This window comes from Echeneis naucrates, chromosome 16 (assembly GCF_900963305.1).
Source record: "Echeneis naucrates chromosome 16, fEcheNa1.1, whole genome shotgun sequence".
Taxonomy (NCBI): domain Eukaryota; kingdom Metazoa; phylum Chordata; class Actinopteri; order Carangiformes; family Echeneidae; genus Echeneis; species Echeneis naucrates.
The window spans coordinates 16,784,993-16,803,805 of NC_042526.1; the positions used below are offsets into that span (position 1 = coordinate 16,784,993).

The 18,813-nt window shown below is 38.9% G+C and overlaps 3 protein-coding genes across 5 annotated transcripts; 1 reads left to right on the forward strand and 2 right to left on the reverse strand.

The window, feature by feature from the left end:
- The first annotated feature begins 4 nt into the window (after positions 1–4).
- On the forward strand, positions 5–4,089 carry tnnt2d (troponin T2d, cardiac). Its single transcript, XM_029522102.1, has 13 exons — positions 5–101; positions 917–971; positions 1,118–1,128; positions 1,215–1,232; positions 1,351–1,372; positions 1,456–1,513; positions 1,608–1,724; positions 1,806–1,883; positions 1,966–2,076; positions 2,714–2,826; positions 2,935–3,025; positions 3,317–3,354; positions 3,880–4,089. Exons 2-13 carry the CDS (start codon positions 934–936, stop codon positions 3,923–3,925), a joined length of 741 nt encoding a protein of 246 aa, XP_029377962.1. The 5' UTR covers positions 5–101; positions 917–933; the 3' UTR covers positions 3,926–4,089.
- On the reverse strand, positions 3,628–14,517 carry dnm1l (dynamin 1-like). 3 transcript variants are annotated; one of them, XM_029522100.1, is made up of 18 exons: positions 14,303–14,517; positions 12,616–12,760; positions 11,349–11,395; positions 10,937–11,008; positions 10,723–10,809; positions 9,827–9,989; positions 9,562–9,682; positions 9,281–9,412; positions 8,870–9,076; positions 8,657–8,777; positions 8,394–8,549; positions 8,208–8,297; positions 8,017–8,109; positions 7,689–7,747; positions 6,337–6,490; positions 5,724–5,833; positions 5,446–5,605; positions 3,628–4,849 (listed from the first exon to the last, which is right to left on the reverse strand). In XM_029522100.1, exons 1-18 carry the CDS (start codon positions 14,402–14,404, stop codon positions 4,793–4,795), a joined length of 2,076 nt encoding a protein of 691 aa, XP_029377960.1. In that variant the 5' UTR covers positions 14,405–14,517; the 3' UTR covers positions 3,628–4,792. The 3 variants fall into 3 exon arrangements, with proteins under 3 accessions (XP_029377960.1, XP_029377961.1, XP_029377959.1); XM_029522101.1 differs by having other exon boundaries at positions 6,337–6,471; positions 7,679–7,747; XM_029522099.1 differs by having other exon boundaries at positions 3,629–4,849; positions 6,337–6,513; positions 7,694–7,747.
- A 1,604-nt stretch (positions 14,518–16,121) lies between these two features.
- On the reverse strand, positions 16,122–18,544 carry dnajb9a (DnaJ heat shock protein family (Hsp40) member B9a). The gene is made up of 3 exons (XM_029523531.1): positions 18,409–18,544; positions 17,506–17,736; positions 16,122–17,229 (listed from the first exon to the last, which is right to left on the reverse strand). The coding sequence occupies exons 2-3, from the start codon at positions 17,720–17,722 to the stop codon at positions 16,811–16,813; spliced, it is 636 nt and encodes a 211-aa protein (XP_029379391.1). The 5' UTR covers positions 17,723–17,736; positions 18,409–18,544; the 3' UTR covers positions 16,122–16,810.
- Positions 18,545–18,813: the final 269 nt, after the last annotated feature.

Below are 18,813 nucleotides of genomic sequence, written 5' to 3' on the forward strand. Positions count from 1 at the left end.
AGGAGGGGTGGACTATGTATCCTTGATGCTCAAGCTGCTTGTGAAGCTCAAGGAGCTGAACCTTGTGACTGGTCCCTGAGCTCCTTCTGTCTGGGTCACAGGTAAGGACGCTCCCTTGACAGTTGACAATCTCAAAATGACTTTGAGTTGGCGAGAACTCAATAAAACTGTCATTTTGTTATTGTGTTTACTGCCTGTGTTCAGATATTTCAAAGCTTTAATCTGTGTTTCCATCGGTCAACGTTACAGAGCCAGAATAATAAACGGAAAGATTTGAATTACTCATTACTTAGTCATGGCAGTGGAAATGAGAGCACTGATTTTTACTTAGTTACTTTCAGTGAACCAGTCTGACACGGTGAAAAATCATTATTTATGAAGCAACTGAATACATTTTGTAATCCAATTCTGTATGAGGCTGAGTTTTGTTTTTTCTTTAGCTTTTTACTGGACTTCATTTTTAAATACAGCTGTAGTCGCGAACTCTCAGGACACCAATTAGTGCAATGTTAGTACTTTTATGTTGTGTTGCTTTGTGCCATTTTGTGTCACATTGTGTCATTTTGTATCTTAACTTCATCACATTTTAGAGGAAATGCTTCTTCATTTTATTTCAGTTGCATTTAACCTGAAGACACTACCAGGGGTTATCTTTTAGATTCAAACTTTACAATAAAAAACGTATCAGCACCATCAACTGCAAATTTTAAAGACATTTTACAGTGTGCAACTCAATTTACATTTTTTTCTGAGGTACTTTTAGCGGCTCCGTTTTGAAATGCATACTCATACTTAGATCATACTTAGATCATCTCCTGTTAGATCATTAGAAACTATGTGAACTGCTGCCATGCTGTTTAATGATCAGAAATGTTTGCCAAACTAAAAATTAGGATAATCAGGATCCATTTTGCAGAGCTCATCTCTAACAAAATGTCTGACACGGAAGAAGTCATGGAGGGGGAAGCTCCGTATGTACACGCTTCTACGTGTTTGGCTTTATTTGTCCATTCATTTCAACATGCACGTCTTTGTTGAACTGATGATGAATCTGCATCATTATTTGTTTTTTTCTGTTATCTATTTGGTCAATTCTGCCGCTCTGCTGCTGCTGAAGGGAGGAAGAAGGTGAGAAAGTTCCATCTGCTCGTGTTTTTCTTTAACAGATTTCATTTCCAATCATTTCATTTATTGTATATGTTCCTGATCAACAGCACAAGAGGAGGCGACAGGTGAGAAAACCATCCTTGGATGTCTTTTTTTTTTTTTTTTTTCCTAATCAAGTAGTTGGTAATAACCACTAGACTATGTATAATTGCTACTAACCCTAACCTCTGTTCCTCGTCCCAGATGAGTCAAAGCCGAAGCCCAAGTAAGTATTGAAGCTGTTCTTAAATTAAAAAATTAAAACAGGACATGATGCAGATTATACAATAATACTGTTCACATTGGCAGGTTTATGACAAATATAAGTGCTCCAAAGATCCCCGATGGGGAGAAAGTGGATTTTGATGTGAGTACATTTAACTGTCTCTCTTCACAGAAATGTCCATTTGACAAACAACTGACTCATTTCTAACAGTGTCTGGTCCTGACTTGGTCGACAGGACATCCACAGGAAGCGTCAGGAGAAAGATCTATCTGAGCTGCAGTCTCTGATCGAGGCTCATTTCATCCAGAGGAAGAAAGAGGAAGAGGAGCTCATCGCCCTCGTGAACAGGATTGTGAGTGTATCAGAAGGCTCCTGGCATTTGTGTTTGGTCCAAATCTCAGTGAGCATGGACAACGTTTCGTCTCTGTTGCAGGAGAAGCGTCGTGCAGAGAGAGCAGAGCAGCAGAGGATCAGGGCAGAGAGAGAGAAGGAGAGGCAGGCCAGACTTGCGGTATGATCTCAGCGCATATAAAGCTGATATGATAGGATTTATAACACCTGACGGTAACTGCCTCACCTGTGCTGACACACAGGAGGAGAAGGAGAGGAGGGAGCTGGAGGAGCAGCGTAAGAAGCTGGATGAGGACGCCAAGAAGAAGAAGGCTCTCTCCAACATGTCCCAGCAGTACGGCACTGGACAAAAGGTCATTCAGCTTCTGATGACTTGCGCCATTTCAGTGTGAAACACAACACACCACGACAAGGGGACGAGACAGGGCATAAATCCTCAAGGAGAGATGATGTTACTTGACTTGTTGATCACTTGGGACAACGACCACAGCAGATCTCCAGCCAGAAGCACACTGTATTTGCCTTATGAGGCGTTACACGCCCGTTCTCTCAGTATGGCACCTCTGTAAACTCTGTGAACAATCTTAGGTATCTAAATACAAACTAACATGAATACAAGTAAACTCAACCATGTGAGATAGCTGTAAATATATACAGGGATGGATTCATTCAAATACTGTCTTTTAGGAGAATACTACTACTAGATACTTGAACATGTATATTTGCAGAAACAATTACCACCCCCCAAATATGAAAGGGCTTTATCCCCTTTGCCAACTGAGAAATGAAAGGCTTTTTACCCACATACTGAAAAATATCCGAAAATGACAACATTTGGGTGTATAAATTTTACTAAGAGAATCTAAAGCAACAAGTGTTTTCAAAATAAAAGTTTTTTTGTTTCTCTCACTGGGCAGATGAATACAATTATAGGAAAATGGATGCTTTTGTTATTTTGTTGTTTTATTTAGATTGATTTGTCTTTTTTAGAGTGACAGCAGAAAAGGAGGCAAAAAGGTAACTGAGAGGGAGAAGAAGAAGAAGATCCTGGCTGAGCGGAAGAAGCCTCTCAATATCGATCATCTAAATGAAGATAAACTCAAGTAAGACAAAAGAAATCCTAAAGTATGTCTCTATCTTTTTAGTTTTAATTTTATTTTTTTTGCACAGGAGCATAGATGATGTAACTTTTGATGGTGGTTTGTGTGCAGGGAAAAGGCCAATGAACTGTGGCAGTGGCTGATGGGTCTGGAGGCCGAGAAGTTTGATCTCGGTGAGAAACTCAGGAGGCAGAAGTACGATGTAAGTTCTTCAGTCTTTCTAATTAACTCTTCAATGATACCAAGCGTTTCCTCCTCATGCATTTTGCAGCATTTAAAAGACACTTGGAGACAACCACTGTCTAAATTCTTTGTGTTTCCCTTTAAAACCTCGATCATGTTTGAAAATCTGCAGCCAGTTTTCTTTGTCTCAGCCAGCTTCTCTCAGACAAGACAGGAGTTTCCAGAGAAATGTTAGCAGCCTCTACTGGACACGTCAGGTATCCCAATTGTGTTTTTTTAAAATCTCAACAAGGTTCTTGTTTGTTTCCAGATTAATCAACTTCTTTGCCGAGTCCAGGATCACCAGAGGTAAGCAAAGAATGAGTCTCACTGAGAGACACACTCGATTTATCTGTTTTCTCAGCCTAAAGCTCCATCTTGCCTCAATCTGTCCTTCCTGTTTCTGGCCTGGTTTGGGGAAAAACATAAACAGCTTATTTAGGCCAGGTCATACTTGTCTTAGCTACAGTCTTATTATAGATTAAGGGTTACAGAGGAGGAGCCTTTGTTCTTTGACACCTGTCAGGTTTATTTCTTCAGCTCTGCTCAGTGATGCTACAGAGCAGACGGCGTCATGATTGGATATAAGTAACCACCATAAATCAAACAGGACCAGAGAAGCTGCCGACTGATTTGAAAGTTTATCTGTGAGACATTCAAAGTCAAAGTTTTGCAGTTAACATAAGTACTTGAAACATCAGACTTTATTTCCACATCATCTACAGTGGCAGCTTGGTTTGGATTACTGAGCCATAAATCACTTTGTTGCCAATAGCTTTGTCGTGTCTAACAGCATCCACTTGCCATCAACTCGCTGTCTGCTGTGTGTTTTAGTGCTAAAGGTCGTGGCAAAGGAAAAATGGGTGCTCGGCTGAGGTAAAGCAGCCACTGGACGAAGATGACGATGAGGCAGAGGCAGAGGCAGACCGAGACACCAGTGATTGGCCCATGTGTCTGTTGTGTGTGTATTCATTGTTCTGTTATGTTGGGTAACATGTGATTTAACATGATATCAAAAGAATAAATAAGTCATTAAATCCACTCCGTAAAACTACGCAGATTGTCTGTTGTTGTGTAATGCTGTTCAACATACAGGTCAGGAACAGAACACAGCTATACAAAAACTCACACAAACCTTCCCGAGAAGGTACTGAAACTATAAAAATGATCTTGCTGTTTGAAGACACGTAAACACAGAGACTAGAAAGGGCCTAAATTAGCTTTGTTCATTAACATAAAAATAATATTGTTAACAGGAAACAGAAGAATATGGCTAAAAAATGTCACATACTTCTATACTAAACATGGAAACGTCTTTGGAGAACATTTGCAAGCGGCGCATTATTTTGCCACGACCTGCTGAACAAATTACCATGATAGAGAGCGCTTACATGTTGTAGCATGTTTGTAATTTATAGCTTTAATTCACATCTACATTAAGAGCAGACATTCCTCAGCAAGGCTCCACATAGTGGTGATGTATAACACGTCTATATATTTATTGTTTTCATTACATAAGAAAAATATAACAATCTAGGACAGGAGTGTGGGTGATGCAGGTGGTGATATGTACCACCCTTCATTAGTTCCCAATCCTAACTGTACATTAAAACTATGTTTAGATATACACATATCCACATCAGTGTATTTTCATGTTGTTCTGTCTCAGCAGTCAGAAAGTGCTGGGAGACTTGGCTGTAGGGTTGAGGGGGTTGGAGAGTCCTTGAAGAATGAAGAGAGGTGGCCCTCACCACAGGTGAGTTTCTCTGATCTCTGCTATCACCTGGCTGGCTTTCTGCAGCGCCTGCACACGGGAATAGAAATGGAAAAGTGAGTCAATTAAACAAACTCTTTCACTTTATTCTTGTACCATATTTCTATTATATTGTTTCTACTTTCAACTCATACACATAATTTGCATCATATTTGTATATTAGCAGTGTCTTCCTTGGAATGCCTTGAAGCACAGCTTCACCTTTCTTCAAGTCAGCCTTAAAACAAAAACAATGGTCAGGTGTCCGCTGTAAGCACTCAAACTGCTGTAATCATACTGGTCATTTAATGATCCCCTCTTCATACGCTCACAGCTTAAGGGACTGCAATCAATAACCATTTCCATCACTTCACTCTACGCAAAAATGTTTTCACAAGTTTATTTAAAACTAAATGAAAGACTAAATTAAACTTTAACAATCCCTCTGTCTCAGCTTCTTGTCACTGTAACTGAAATTTTATCTTACTTTATTCTAAAAGTAAACATCTCAGAGATGCAGTCAAACTGTTTTCAAGTTTTAAAATAGCAGAAGTGACATTTAATAAATGTTTGATTGAGGAATGATTGTATAACTGATACTGGATCTTGCTGTTGCTATCCATAGAGACACTTGACAGATCTGTTACCTTGAGCATGTCAGCAGCCTCGGTGCGTCTCTGAGCCATGTCCTCGGACTCGGTCAGCAGGTCGTCCAGTAGGGCTGTCTTGTATAACTGACCCACCAGCTCACTCTGCAGGCAGTCCTTCACATGGTTCACCAGGAAGTGCATCACTGCCTTCGGCACGCTGTGGCCAAACCACAGCAGCGGAGGACATTACAACGAAATGTATACGAATCAATCGTACAAACCACATTAAGGGAATCAAGGTGGTAAAAAATGAGCATGGAGAATTAAGTAGGAACCTGTCTTGGATGTTTTTCCGGACGATGAGGAAATACGACTTGATGAGTCTCTCGATGACCTCACAGTCTCTCTGCTCCCGAGCCGACAACTTCCTGGACACTGGAACAGGCTGGAAATGAAAAGGCATCCACTTTTTAATGGCTGAAATGTGATGTGGCCAGCAGCCTAGTTGCAAGAGAAAATTTCATTTTTATCAATCAGTTGAATTTATTTAAAATTTTTTCAACAATTTTCCTACAATTGACTAATTAATATACAGGTTGACCTCAATTTTTGGCTGGTTGTCCAGAGAACTCAAAGTAAGTAGAATGAATGATCTCTGGGAAGGTCAGGGGTTACATTTCTGGGATTAAAGCAGTTGTTATTGTTATTATCATCTGATACTAACCCCTTAAAGAAAACTTTCTCTACATCTCACAGCTGTTTAATGTGTGATGGAGCAATATTTCCATAGAAAAATAAAGTTTTTTATATAACAGGCATATTGGATGATAACATTTCTTAAGTGCAACATAAAAATTGATTTGGCGCCTTCAGTCATATTTGTAAATATAGGAATCCTATTGTGCAGTGATTTGGCGGTGCTAGCCATCCCAGGTCTCTGATACCCACCACATCTAGCAGGTTGACAGCATGGCCCCTCTGTGGGCTTGCGGGAATTGGATTTGGGGGCATGGCCCTGTCACCAGCCGGGCCCTCGTCTCCCTTCTTCAACAAACCCCTCCAGTTTCCCATCCCGCCGTCTAACTGCTCACTGACAGAGCCACTCTGAGAAACACCGGCTGCTGCCTACAGGTAGTAGAGACAGGAGTGAGGATGAATGAGGAATCCTGATCCGGAACTGGAGGTACGACAGTCATGAGACATCAGACATCAGTAGGTTAAATCAACAAGAACATGTTGATTTTAAAAACACTTTTAGACATTAGCGTTACATTAGGCCTTCTTCAAGGCCTGTGGTACGCCGAAGAAGTTGATTCAGACTTTTCTTTAAATTAAAACTGAACAAGCAGGGACACTGTGGGAAACTATGACAGGCAATTGAAGTTTATGAAATTGACATGAAGAATCATGCCAATTTCATAGAAAGCAAAACAGGCTGCTCTCAGAGATAAATTGGGTAAATTACAGCTTTACTGCAGCCAAGAAAGCAGATGAAGACTTAAAAGCCTTTCATTCAAACAATTCATATATGTACAATAGCTGTATTGGAATGAACCGTGTTACGGCACCTTCTTAGGAAAATCATATACTGTAAGAATTGAAAAGCAAATGCCTCTTTCTCTGCTGCTCAACTGCTGGTAAAACCTAAGGTGTTCTGGAAAAGCAGTCTTCTTACAAACTTACATCCACCATGATAAAGGAGTTTGTCCATGTCATCCTCACTACAAAACGTGCTTGTAAATAAGTTTTTCTTAGTTCTTAAAGAAAACACAGAAAACACTTCTTTTACATCAACCATCCTCATGCAGGAAGGGGGATAAATATACAGTGCAGACTAAAAACAGTGCAAAGTTAAAAACAAACAAACAAACAAAAAAAAACAGCCCCTCAAACACTGCTTAACACTGCTTCAAACGCAGTACAGTAAGACAGGACTGAGGGGTTTGAGGTGGGCAGAGATTGAATGTGAGCAGGCAGTGAATGAAGGGGACAAACCTTGGCAAAGTCACCTTCGGGGACAGAAGCCTCAGGGGGGGAGAGAGATTGCCCACCTGGGCCTTTAAGGGACTAAGGAAAGACATCAGAGGAAAAGAGTGGACAGAAAACTGACAGGAGCTGCAAGCAGAGGTTTGCAGGAACTTCATATTATAGGAGGACGATAACTTTTAGATTCAGTTGGAAGTATTCTGAAGTTGGTCAGTTCTTTAGAGAGAGAAGACTGAATTCATATGTGACTCAGTGGCAGACAGTCTGTTGAAGGCTGTTATGAGAAAAGATGAGCAGCTTTCACAATGATGGACTGTACCTTATCTCTGGGGACAGCAGTGGGCAGGTCTCTCATTCTGTTACGTCTATGCTCCTATAAGAAGGAAAGTTTGGCACATGGATCACAGTCAAAAAGAAGAAATTCTTCAAGTTTTAAGTGTTTTTTTTTTTTTTCGTTGTTGACTATTTTCCTGAAATGTGCACCAGGATCGGGATAAGTCAAAGACAACATTTTCACTATATCTTCACAAATAACATTATGGGCCTGAGCTGAGAAAATACAAAACGACACATTTACTCAATGTTTCACATCAGGGTTGCAGAAATGTTACTGCGCCCGGAGAGCAGAGGATAGTCTCTTACTTCAATGTTATTGTTCATGACACCGCAAGCATCAGCGAAGTCTGGGTGCTTTGTGTTGATGTAGGCCAGCTCGATGGCAACAAGGTTATGAACCTGGAAAGAAATTCAGAGCATTGATTCATCAGAATGTCGAGTGTGAATAAACATCCTTTGAAAACGGTTGGAGGTGATCATGGAGAGCAGGTCCTGACCATTTCATTGGTGACAGGGAGTCTCCTTCTAAGCAAAGAGGTGACCACCTCTACTATGGCATCGTGGAGCTTGGGAAACCTCAGCAACTCCTGCAGAGACGAACAGTCACCATTATATGGATACAGCATGTGTTTACAAAAAACACTGTGCTTTAGTTTGTATGTGCCTGTACGCTTGTCTTTAACCTGTGTGCTGTAGTTGCTGCAGTGTTGGATGATCCTCTGCATCTCTTCATGAACCAGCTCCACACAGCGAAGACTGGGCTCCTCCAGCCGCTTTACCTGCCTCTTCACCAGCAACTCGAATGATACCTCAGGGACGAATAAAGCAGGCCTTGGGCCCTACCGAGTGCAATGAAAATATCCTTACTTACTATCTTGCGCATTTTTTTACTCTGCCACGCTAACTTCAGGTTACATCTGTGTTTATTGATTAAAAGTAAACCCACCGTTGCATTTCTGATTGCTGTGAGCACATCGATGGTTGTGAGACCACCCAGGGGATCTACTGACTCCAATGTGCGACCAAATGTCTCATGAAATATGTAACAGATCCTTGCTCCACCACATCTGACAAAAAGACAGAAAACAGCATTAAACAAGCAGAACTCTAGTACCATGGGGTGGTGTCTAGAGCTAGACCTCAGTATCATGGAACTCACAATTCAGCCGTCTCAATGTACTTGGCTGTGCCCTCTATAGTGTTACAGTATTCTGCCGCAAACTTAGTGATGAGCTGCAGCAATGTGGCACTCTTGTCATCAACAGGTTCACCATAACTGTTAAGTAAAGACTGGTACTGGGCAGCCAGCACATTGATTCTTGTTTTCAGCTCAGGGAGACAGTCTCTGATGTGGTGCATCAGTAATCTACAATATGAAAAATGAAACATTTTAAAAGTCAATTTTAAGTCTCCACAAAATTAAGTTAATATTGAGAATTCAGGTTGATGTGTCAGATTTAGTTAGTTTTTGAGATAAATAAACAGAAAATACATTTGTAAATTAGAATTAAAAAAAAAAAAGAGATATTCAACAAAAAACTTAATTGAGACAATTATTGCAACTCCTTACCTGTTCAACGTCCTGGCCAAATATTTGGTTCCATTTCTGTTTGCAAGGGAGGGATACTTCTTTTGTAGGAAGGCGTATTCATCACGGATTGCATCTGCCACTGATTTCTTTTGATTGATGTCCAGTTGACTCCTAAACAATACAAAATACAAAACCACCCAATTCTCATTGAAAGTGTGTCCATCTTTTTGTCTTTTGTTGCCATGTACAATGCCCAGGTGTCTGAATTTAGGGGGATATAAGTGACATATTGTGTTGTGTTGTTGACAGTGTTATGTTACCTGTTGACGACTCCAATAATTCCCAGTTTGACAGGAATGACTCTGCCCATCAGTATGTCCATGGCATCTGTACCGGCATCCATCAGATCCAGTTTAGTCACCACCGCTAGAGTCCTCCTACCTAAACACACAGATATACACGCCTGGCTATTAAAACACAGCTGATATAAGAAAAGCAAAGAGGATGTTGCATAAAGTACAAAAAATAAGAAAAAAAGAGTAAAACCCATGAGCAAAGAGAAAAGAAAATGAGTACACAGTTTACCATCAGGGTCAACCTCGCGGGCAACTTTAAGGGCTTCTGAGGTTGCCATATCAGTGTTTGCAGCAGTCACAGCAAGAATGATGGAGTTGGGATTTGAGATATACTTGACGATCAATTCTCTGATCAGGATCTCAATGTCTTTGGGCTGGTCTCCCACAGGCACCTGTTTTGTACAAATACACATGGATTTTGAAAGCATGAAAGGGTTGCTGCTGAGCGCACCAAATTAAAAGTGAGGCTTTTCATATGCTTTAACTTTTAAAGATGAATGGAAAAGCAGTGATAACAATGAGGCACAATCGCCTGGCCTTCAAAGCTGTACATCATAAGAATACTTTGTAATATCATCAAAATAAATTAAGATTAATTAATTAAGTTTCCGAGATACTGTAGCCAACAGTAATTATGTACACTGATGACAACATAATGATAACCCAGGTTCCAAATGCTATCACCAGTGTTACTATGACAAGCAGGAAAGGCATCTAAGAACATTCTTCAAAGTTATTTTTTGGGCATTTTATGACTTTATTTGGACACAGCCACAGTGAGAGAGACGGTGAAGTTAGGGAGCGATAAGGGGAGTAACATGCAGCATAGACTGAAAACAAACCTAGGCTGCTGTAGTTAGGAAAAAGCCTTTGTGGTACACACACACACTACCAGATTAGCCCCATAAAACCATTTAAAGTGATAACCAATCTAAAACCATCACTATGATGACTAAGAAAACCTTGACTGCACCTCAGGGAATTGTCATTGGACACGACGGTAAAAATAACAAATTCAGAGACCTGCAGATGTCATGTACAGAATTCATCTATAGTATCAGTTTGAGTTCATAAACATATCAAACAGGATTTATCACTGGAAAGCAAAATTGAAACCTTTCTCACCTTTGTAATGCCAGGAAGATCCACCAATGTGAGGTTGACGACATGCGGTGAGAAGATTTTAAGGTGAATAGGTTCATCACTGATACCCTAGTAGAAAACACACAACTCTTCAGTTACTTGTATAAACTGACATTAATAGAGGAAAACTGAAGTTAATGCTGGGATTTAAGTTTCTCCCAGTTTCTCCTTGGATATCGACTGTTTAATAACATACCTTGTTATTGCCAGAAATTCTCTCTGTTTCGGCTTCTATTTCTTGCCTGATCTCTTCAAAGTCTGTGTAGATCTGAGAGGACAGTACAAACAAGAGTTTTCATTTCAAATAACAACAAAGAGTGAAAATAGAATATGACATGGATGATAGCATCATGAGGCAATCAGCTCATCATAAGAGCTCCTTTGTTTAGATATAGAAGTGTGTGGAGATCAGGAGACACAATTCAACCTTGAAGGACATTTGCCCCATGGCCATATAAAGCTAAGAGCTTGTTCCTGGTCAAATTACAGATCAACTCAATGAATGTCAGTGAATCAATAAGGATGGAGAACATGAGAATCACACCTATATAAATCAGATATTTGAAAGTGTGGAGGACTCTACTGAGATTATTGTTTTTTAACCTTGCCTTGTTTTTGGTGTGTAAGAATTTGCCCCATTCTTCTCCATCGATGCCTGCAGAAGTAAAAAGTCAAGAACAGATGTTTTGGTTAGTGATAAGGCTTCTGGTCAGTGTTACTATGTTAACTACAGTTCTATTAAATGTCTCGAGGGAGCATATCTCTTTTGGCAAAGGTGGGACAGAAAACTCATCAGTTAAAGATCCACATCTGAGGAATTTACGAAACAGTGGTACAATTGTGGTTTTCACAAAAAATAATCTAAGCAAATTATACCCTGAAGCACCAAAAAGGTGTGCATTTTTGGAGGAATAATCCAAAAGACTGTAACTTTAAAAACAAATTTACTTAAAACGCAATGACAGCCTGCTACAAATGTAAGTAAACAATCTCATGTGACTGGAGTTTGTTAGTTATCTTAGAGGAAGCTGGTATTTGAGGATATTAACCCGTGGTCTTCTTTGAGGGTGTTGAATAAACGTACGCACAAAATTGTTATTTTAAACATATGTTAACTTTCTTTGTCCATCTTGAACTGATAGAACAGCCTAAATGGAGGGGAGGGCATGAACTGAATGAAGTGAAGCCACATGGTTTGGCAAGTTTGGAAGGAGCTACACAAGTACAAAGCAGAATGAGCAAAATAGAAGGGTGGTGGTGTTATGTAATGCGTAAACACAATAATAAATAGAACAAGGAGAAGAAGACCTCTGTAAAAGCGTCCATTTTTCTTGGATTCTGTGGTTAAAGAGAGACGACAGGAGACAAAAGGGTTAGCCTGCTATCTGCATCTGCCTGGTTAACTCCTGCATGACCCTGCAGTGATGCAGTAATTTTGAGGCCATTCCCAGAAATCAGCTTTAAATTAGTGCCAGATCATGGCACATTTTGGTTTCCTGATCTTTTAACTCAGAATTTAAAGCAATCAGTGCTGAATTTAAGTGCTACTCCTTTCAGAAAATAAGCCATTTCCTTGGTTTATTATTTCTCTGAAAGTAGACAAAGGCCATGATAATTATAAAGTTTTGGAATGAAACTAACTCATAAATAATAAGTAATAAAAATATGTAATAAAATAATGGCTTAGCTGCCACATCAACATTGATTCACTTGATTAGATAAACTGTAGTTTCCCTGATGAGACAGGTGCATGTTCAATATACTGCAAACACTAGTCATCAAACAATTTAGTTTGTTGGAAAAAACACCAAGAAACATAATTAACCAAAAGGTATAAGACTAAAGGTATAGATCAAGCAGTCATAGTCATATTACCATTCTCTTCGCTGGTCTTTCTGCGGTCATCTGTGTCAATGTGCACAAGCTGTAGGATCAGGGGCCGGCGTGTGACGATGCCAGTGCCACGTGGCAAGATGTCCCTGCCAACCAGGCTCTCTAGAACAGAACTCTTCCCACTGCTCTGTGGACAATAACAACATAATGTACAAGACCACAGTGAATGAAGCCTGTGACTAACTAACCCTTATGTTTGCTTCAACATGGGTACCGAATTCATTCACACAAGTACTAGATTCCATTAGACAGCATTTCTTGCTCATTGACATGGGGTATATGCTGGATCTAATGAGATCTGGTGACCTGAACTACCTGATTTAGATAATTTGACTGGCCAATTCCTTTTAATTAAGTGGTCCTCATTTCCATAGTAGAGAAGAATTAATCAGTCACTTCCTCTATAGCTATAAAACTTAAGTTGTTCTGAATTGTATAGGCTGTTCTAATGACAAGCCAAAACTAGCCCATCATTAATACTTACCAAATACTCAGCACTTGCTAGTAGTTGAACCTGTTCTGAACTATAGGTCTCACTAGATCTGGGCCTTTATTAAACCCTGACAAGGGCACCCATAACAAATCAGGCACTTAAAGCATCCTTTGGCTTGTTTTGTTCCACTGTAATGCTCTGAGATTCCTGCCAACAGGTCTGAGACAGTCACATCCTATTAGACGACCAGTGAAAGTGAACGTGTAAGAAAAAAACCTGCAGCTTTAAACCAATTAGACGCTGATATTTACAAAAGGCAGTTAGATAGTCACATTGAAACTGTACTGAAGAAGATAAGTGTTGCTACAAAATTCTGGTTATTTATAACTTGCAGTGTTGTTCAATTAAATTGAGAAGTGTTTTGCGAAGCCCATTTATATTCATCAAGTCCTCAGAAGTTCTGGTTAGATCAAGAGCTGTAAGTAAAAATGTGTTTCTTCGTATCTTCTAGTTTAAGTTAAATTTCTTTAATGACAGCCCAGTGTTCCATTAAGAAGGGGTATATGGAGAGGAATGTATATCTGTTAAGAGATAAAATTATTTTGGCAATTTGTTGATGACTAAAACATCATGAACTATTTTGTTGATTCGTTAATTATTTAAGTAAACCTTTAAATAAATATTTAGAAGAAATTCCAAATAGTTGCAGACTTAACCCTCGAAAAAGAAAAGATGTGCCACATGTGTCATTTTAAACTAATTCTCTGAGATTTCAGGGGGATTAAACTCTTGATCAGACAAAGCACATCCACAGTCAGGTCTTAAAGATGATCGTACAGTTGTTCGTGTTTCAGAAATTATGCCTTAATTAATAATGAAATCTCGATTAGCAGTCATAATAATGTAGAACAATCTAAATCTAATAAAGTGACAGATTATTCGACTCGTTATTTTTTTGTAAAAATCTAAAGGCTCTACTTTATTTGGATTCTCTGTCAATCCAAACACTGACTTTATATGCGAGATCACATGCGGCTAATGCTAACTTTGCTACAAGTTAATTCGTTGACCTACACAAGCGTAAAAGGCAACACGTATGTAAAAGCACTCTGTGCATCAGTGTCTAGTTTACCTGAAGGATAGTGAAAGAAAGCCGCGGTACAGAATAGTTGTCAAAACAAGAAGTTGACGCAGGCTAACTAAATCCTAGCCTTTAAGCAAAGTGACGTTTCTCACCTGAGTCCCCACAACAACTATCTGCGGCAGCTGGATAATATCTGCGCCGACCGTGTTAAACACATCTTGGAGCTTGTTAATGACAGGTATAAGAGCCTCCATTAGAGTCGATACAAATCCCAAACGGGCCGAAAGACAACTTTCTCTTTACCCTGCCACACTCGGGTACAAAGTCATTCAATGTCCCTCTGCTACAGCTACGGGTTTCGCTTCGGCCGACAACTGCGCAAACGGTTTCTCTGGGCGGTGCATCTTGGGAGTTTGAGTCCACTAGAGTTCTGCCCAACAGACCAAGGTTCGAAGTTTGAACTTCTATCGAACTACATTTCCTGCGAGTGACGTCAGAGTGAAGCCGAACAAATGAGAAGAACGATGCCAAATGTTCCTCTGCGTAACAGTAACTAAGGTGAGTACCAAAATATTTACATGTCAAGCCCATTAATCGAAATGCTTTCATGTTGAAACTGCTGCTAGGTTATTTTTTTCGGCCACGGTCTAACTACTGGATTTTTTCTCCCTGTGAGTTGAACAAAATGTGTGTTATGTCACTGACTTTTAACTGATTAGTTTGGTGGTAATTGTGTTTCAGTATTATTTTTTTGTGAACAGATCAACAAACTGTAATCAGTAGATAAAAAAAAACACTTTCCACAAGCACACAAAATAAATGGGCTAACTCAGAACGGAGCCATGCTTTCACTCAAACAAAAAGAAAAACCACCGAACAAACTAAAATCCGTTAAAAACACAACGTGTTTTGTGTTTTGGAGTCATGACTTGTTTCTGACATACTGCACATTTTGGCAATTTTTTTTCCTAAACAAAAATGAATACAACATTTACAATCTTACATAAAAAAAAGTAAATAAAAAATAAGAAAACAGTTGATATCCCAATTTGTTGTCTATGTTTTATTTCTCCAGACACATCATTTGAAAGCAACACAAATATCCAGAAATCTATACAAAGTTGAAAGTGCTACTGGATATTTTACAACAATATCAACGTAGAAAATAAATATTGCACGGCACAATGTCAAAGGGAATGTACCTAGTTCACAAGAATGAGGTAACACGTGATACGGAAGAGAGTGTTTCAACAACTATTCATATGCAAACATTAAATGTTGTTTTTAGATGTTAGTAAAATGTCTTCAGATTTATATTGCAGTATTCTTTCACTTTATCTTTACCCAAAAATATATAAAGTAGTGATCACTGTCAGTTAAAATCATATGTTAGTCAAACATAGTAAGTGAAGAGCTTACTTAAATGTAGAATATGAATCAATTACTTTACATTCTGTGGAAGGTATCCCCGATCTATTTTTTGACACTCTGAAATACACAATATAAATACCCACAATACCGCGACAAACTCCAATTCTATCAAACAACAAAACGGTGATTGTGTCAAACAGAGAGGCCTTGAAGGACAATAATAGTATATAGGATTGAAGTAAATAATGCAACTGCAGCACAATACAATCCAATAAATAAAATCTGAGTTTGTGTAAAACTTTCTTGGTTGTTTTTGTTTTTTTTTTTAAGTTGGAGTGTTTGTGGTTATAATCATTTGGACTGATTGTAAGGTGTACTCAACACTTTGCCAGCATTATCAAATCCAACCTATTAATGATAGATTAGAAAAATTTACATTCAAGTTAAATCAAGGACCTGCTGGAAGAGCCAATCTTGGATTTATTGCAGACCTATCTGATTCATAAAAAAAAAAAAAAAAAAAAAAAAAAAAAACAGTCATAAACATTTTTACTGTTATTTGTACATCTTCCCTAATTTTATATTGAAATTTAGGCAAATTTACAATTCTTGCACAATGACTGCTTTGAGATTTAACTACAAACATTGATATATATGTTGCTCAAAAAGTGGGACTGTAAACACATTCCAACAAGTTGTAGGACAAACCCAAAAGTACACACTGAACAGACCAACATATGTGTAAGCTCTTTGTTGACATTGACCACCTATTTGACAACCATAGGCAAAACTCCACTAGATGCTATTGTCTCTACCTTTAGCTATGATTTGACGTTTACAATAGCCAAACCCACATACACAAAAAAACTGCACTAAGACTGTGAACTAGTGATGAATTGACAAATACCTATGTGAGTCAGGACTATTTTACTTGTTAAAACAGTGACATGACCAATGTTTTTGAACTCAACTATCACAAGAAAGTGCTTGAAAAATACTTACAAAATACTTTCTTTCAGCTTACTTCATCAAGAAGTGGAAAAACTACTACAATCATGTACAAGTCTACACAGGGAATAGCTCAAATGTAGCTTATTTGAGTGTGGACCTAAGCTAAGTAAACAGTTTAGTCAGTGCTCGTCATTTTCTGCCTGAATGTCAGTTCTCAATGTCACAATTCAAATTTCACAGCATTTGAACCAAGTGGCTTTCAGTTACCTAATCAATACAATTGTATTGTATTCTCTTATTAAGGCAAATTTGCATATTAAGACACTGTACATTATATCTTAAGGCGAAGTGCAGTCTGTGTATGTGGTTACCATATTTCCTCTGCGCTGCGTCACTGTTCTGCAGTGTTGTTTTGATGTACCATGAAACCTGTTTTCAGTCTGTTTGGTATGTCTATCAAAACTAAACATTCTCTCAATATCTTCAAACATATCATCAAAGATACCTGTTCCAAAACCTCCTTGAAAGTGTCTCTTGTGTCTGCTGTGGGAATCCTTTTGGGACCGGGAATGCTCATCAAAATGTCTTCGGTGACGGGCGTGTCTGTTCTGACTGTAGATGTCAAAGTCTTTGAATATATCATCAAAGTTGAAGCTGAAAGGTTGGTGCACATGTCTGCCTTGAGTGGAGTACGCAGAGGTGTCGCCAAACTTGTTATATTCTCTTCTTCTGGTTTCGTCGGACAAAGTCTCATAAGCTGCACATGAGACAAGAGACGACAAGATATTTTGTCAGCGTTTTTAAAAAAAGTTTAGTAACAATGACAACGCCATTGACTATTAACTATGATGATGACAAGTACAAGCCCAAACATGAACATCCGATATATTATTTTTGAAACAGTCTAAACAAATTCTAATCCCAATACTGTACAAAATGTTATATTTGAAGTAACAATAATATTTCAATTTATCAAGAAACAATGAATCTTAACACATACAAGACAATCCCAATAAGTAAGAATCTTGTATACCTTCAGCAATTTCCCTGAACTTCACTTCAGCATCTGGACTCTTGTTCTTATCAGGGTGATATTTCATGGCAAGCCTGTGGAAAGCCTTTTTTATTTGTCGCTCACTGGCATCTTTAGGCACTCCCAGTATGTCATAGTAGTCCTTCTTGGCAAGTATCAGCTCAGTTATCATGAGGATGCACACTGCAAACGTTACAGCAGACTGTGTAGCTGCCATGACTTTGATGTCCTCTGAATTAATGAGAAAAAAATGTGTTTGTAGAAGAGTGTATATTTTCCTACATGCAACAAAGCAACAACACTGTTTGCGTTACAGTTAGCTAAGGTTAATATGCATGAAGACCCATGCTCCCTAATCAGTTGCTCAATTTTGAATGTCCATCTATTGCACCATTTATTTTTGTGGAAAGAGTTAAAATATCAATGCTGCTTAAAGACCAGATTCAGATTAGAGAACCCTTTACATATTAATGAAAGAAAAAAAAGTCTCCACCAGGCCAATGTTACACTTATACTACAATAACATGAGCATGATAAAATAATAATCTCTAGATTTTTGAATACAATCACAATAAAGGCTTCACAAATTTGAAACAAGATTTACATATAGTGGTTTCTGAGCTAGATATAAGCTGATGCTGTTTATAGGTGAAGCAGCACAGAAATCGGCGTTTGCTTGGCTTTTACAAAAATTACACAGCCTGTATTTTACACACTCGTACGCTTCTCTGCGCATGGAAGATTTTTGTATGTCTAGTTTGTAGATGAATCTGCCCTGATCTCATGGAGGTCGATGCTAACAGCACACATTGCTCTGCGATTAGACACGTCACCCCTCAGGCTAGCTGTCAGCGGCTAACACAAGATACACAAGATCTCTCCATTACGATTCACAGCACCTACCTGCTTTTGTTCTGACAGGAGAGCAGGTTATGTTTCACTCACACTGCCTATAAACGGTTTAACCAACGTTCACCATGACAGCTTCAGCGGTGAGTATTATCGGGGGATGGCTGTTAGCATCAGCATCCTTTCTTTTACTTCTTCTCATTTGGTGTAAGAGGACAAGCAGCCTGCATGGCACGTGTCTGCCCTCTGTTGGTAAATACACTTGACACGCCCACCGTTAATGACCGATTGTAACCCCTCATGTTGATGAAGGTGTCACAGCATTTATTAGGTTCACATCTTTAAAACTGGTGCCATCAAATAAATACATTAATGGCACATTCACGGAGCTTGTAATAGTAAATTATTTTAAATTGAGAGGTGTTGATTATATATATGCAGATGATTCATAGCGCTTTA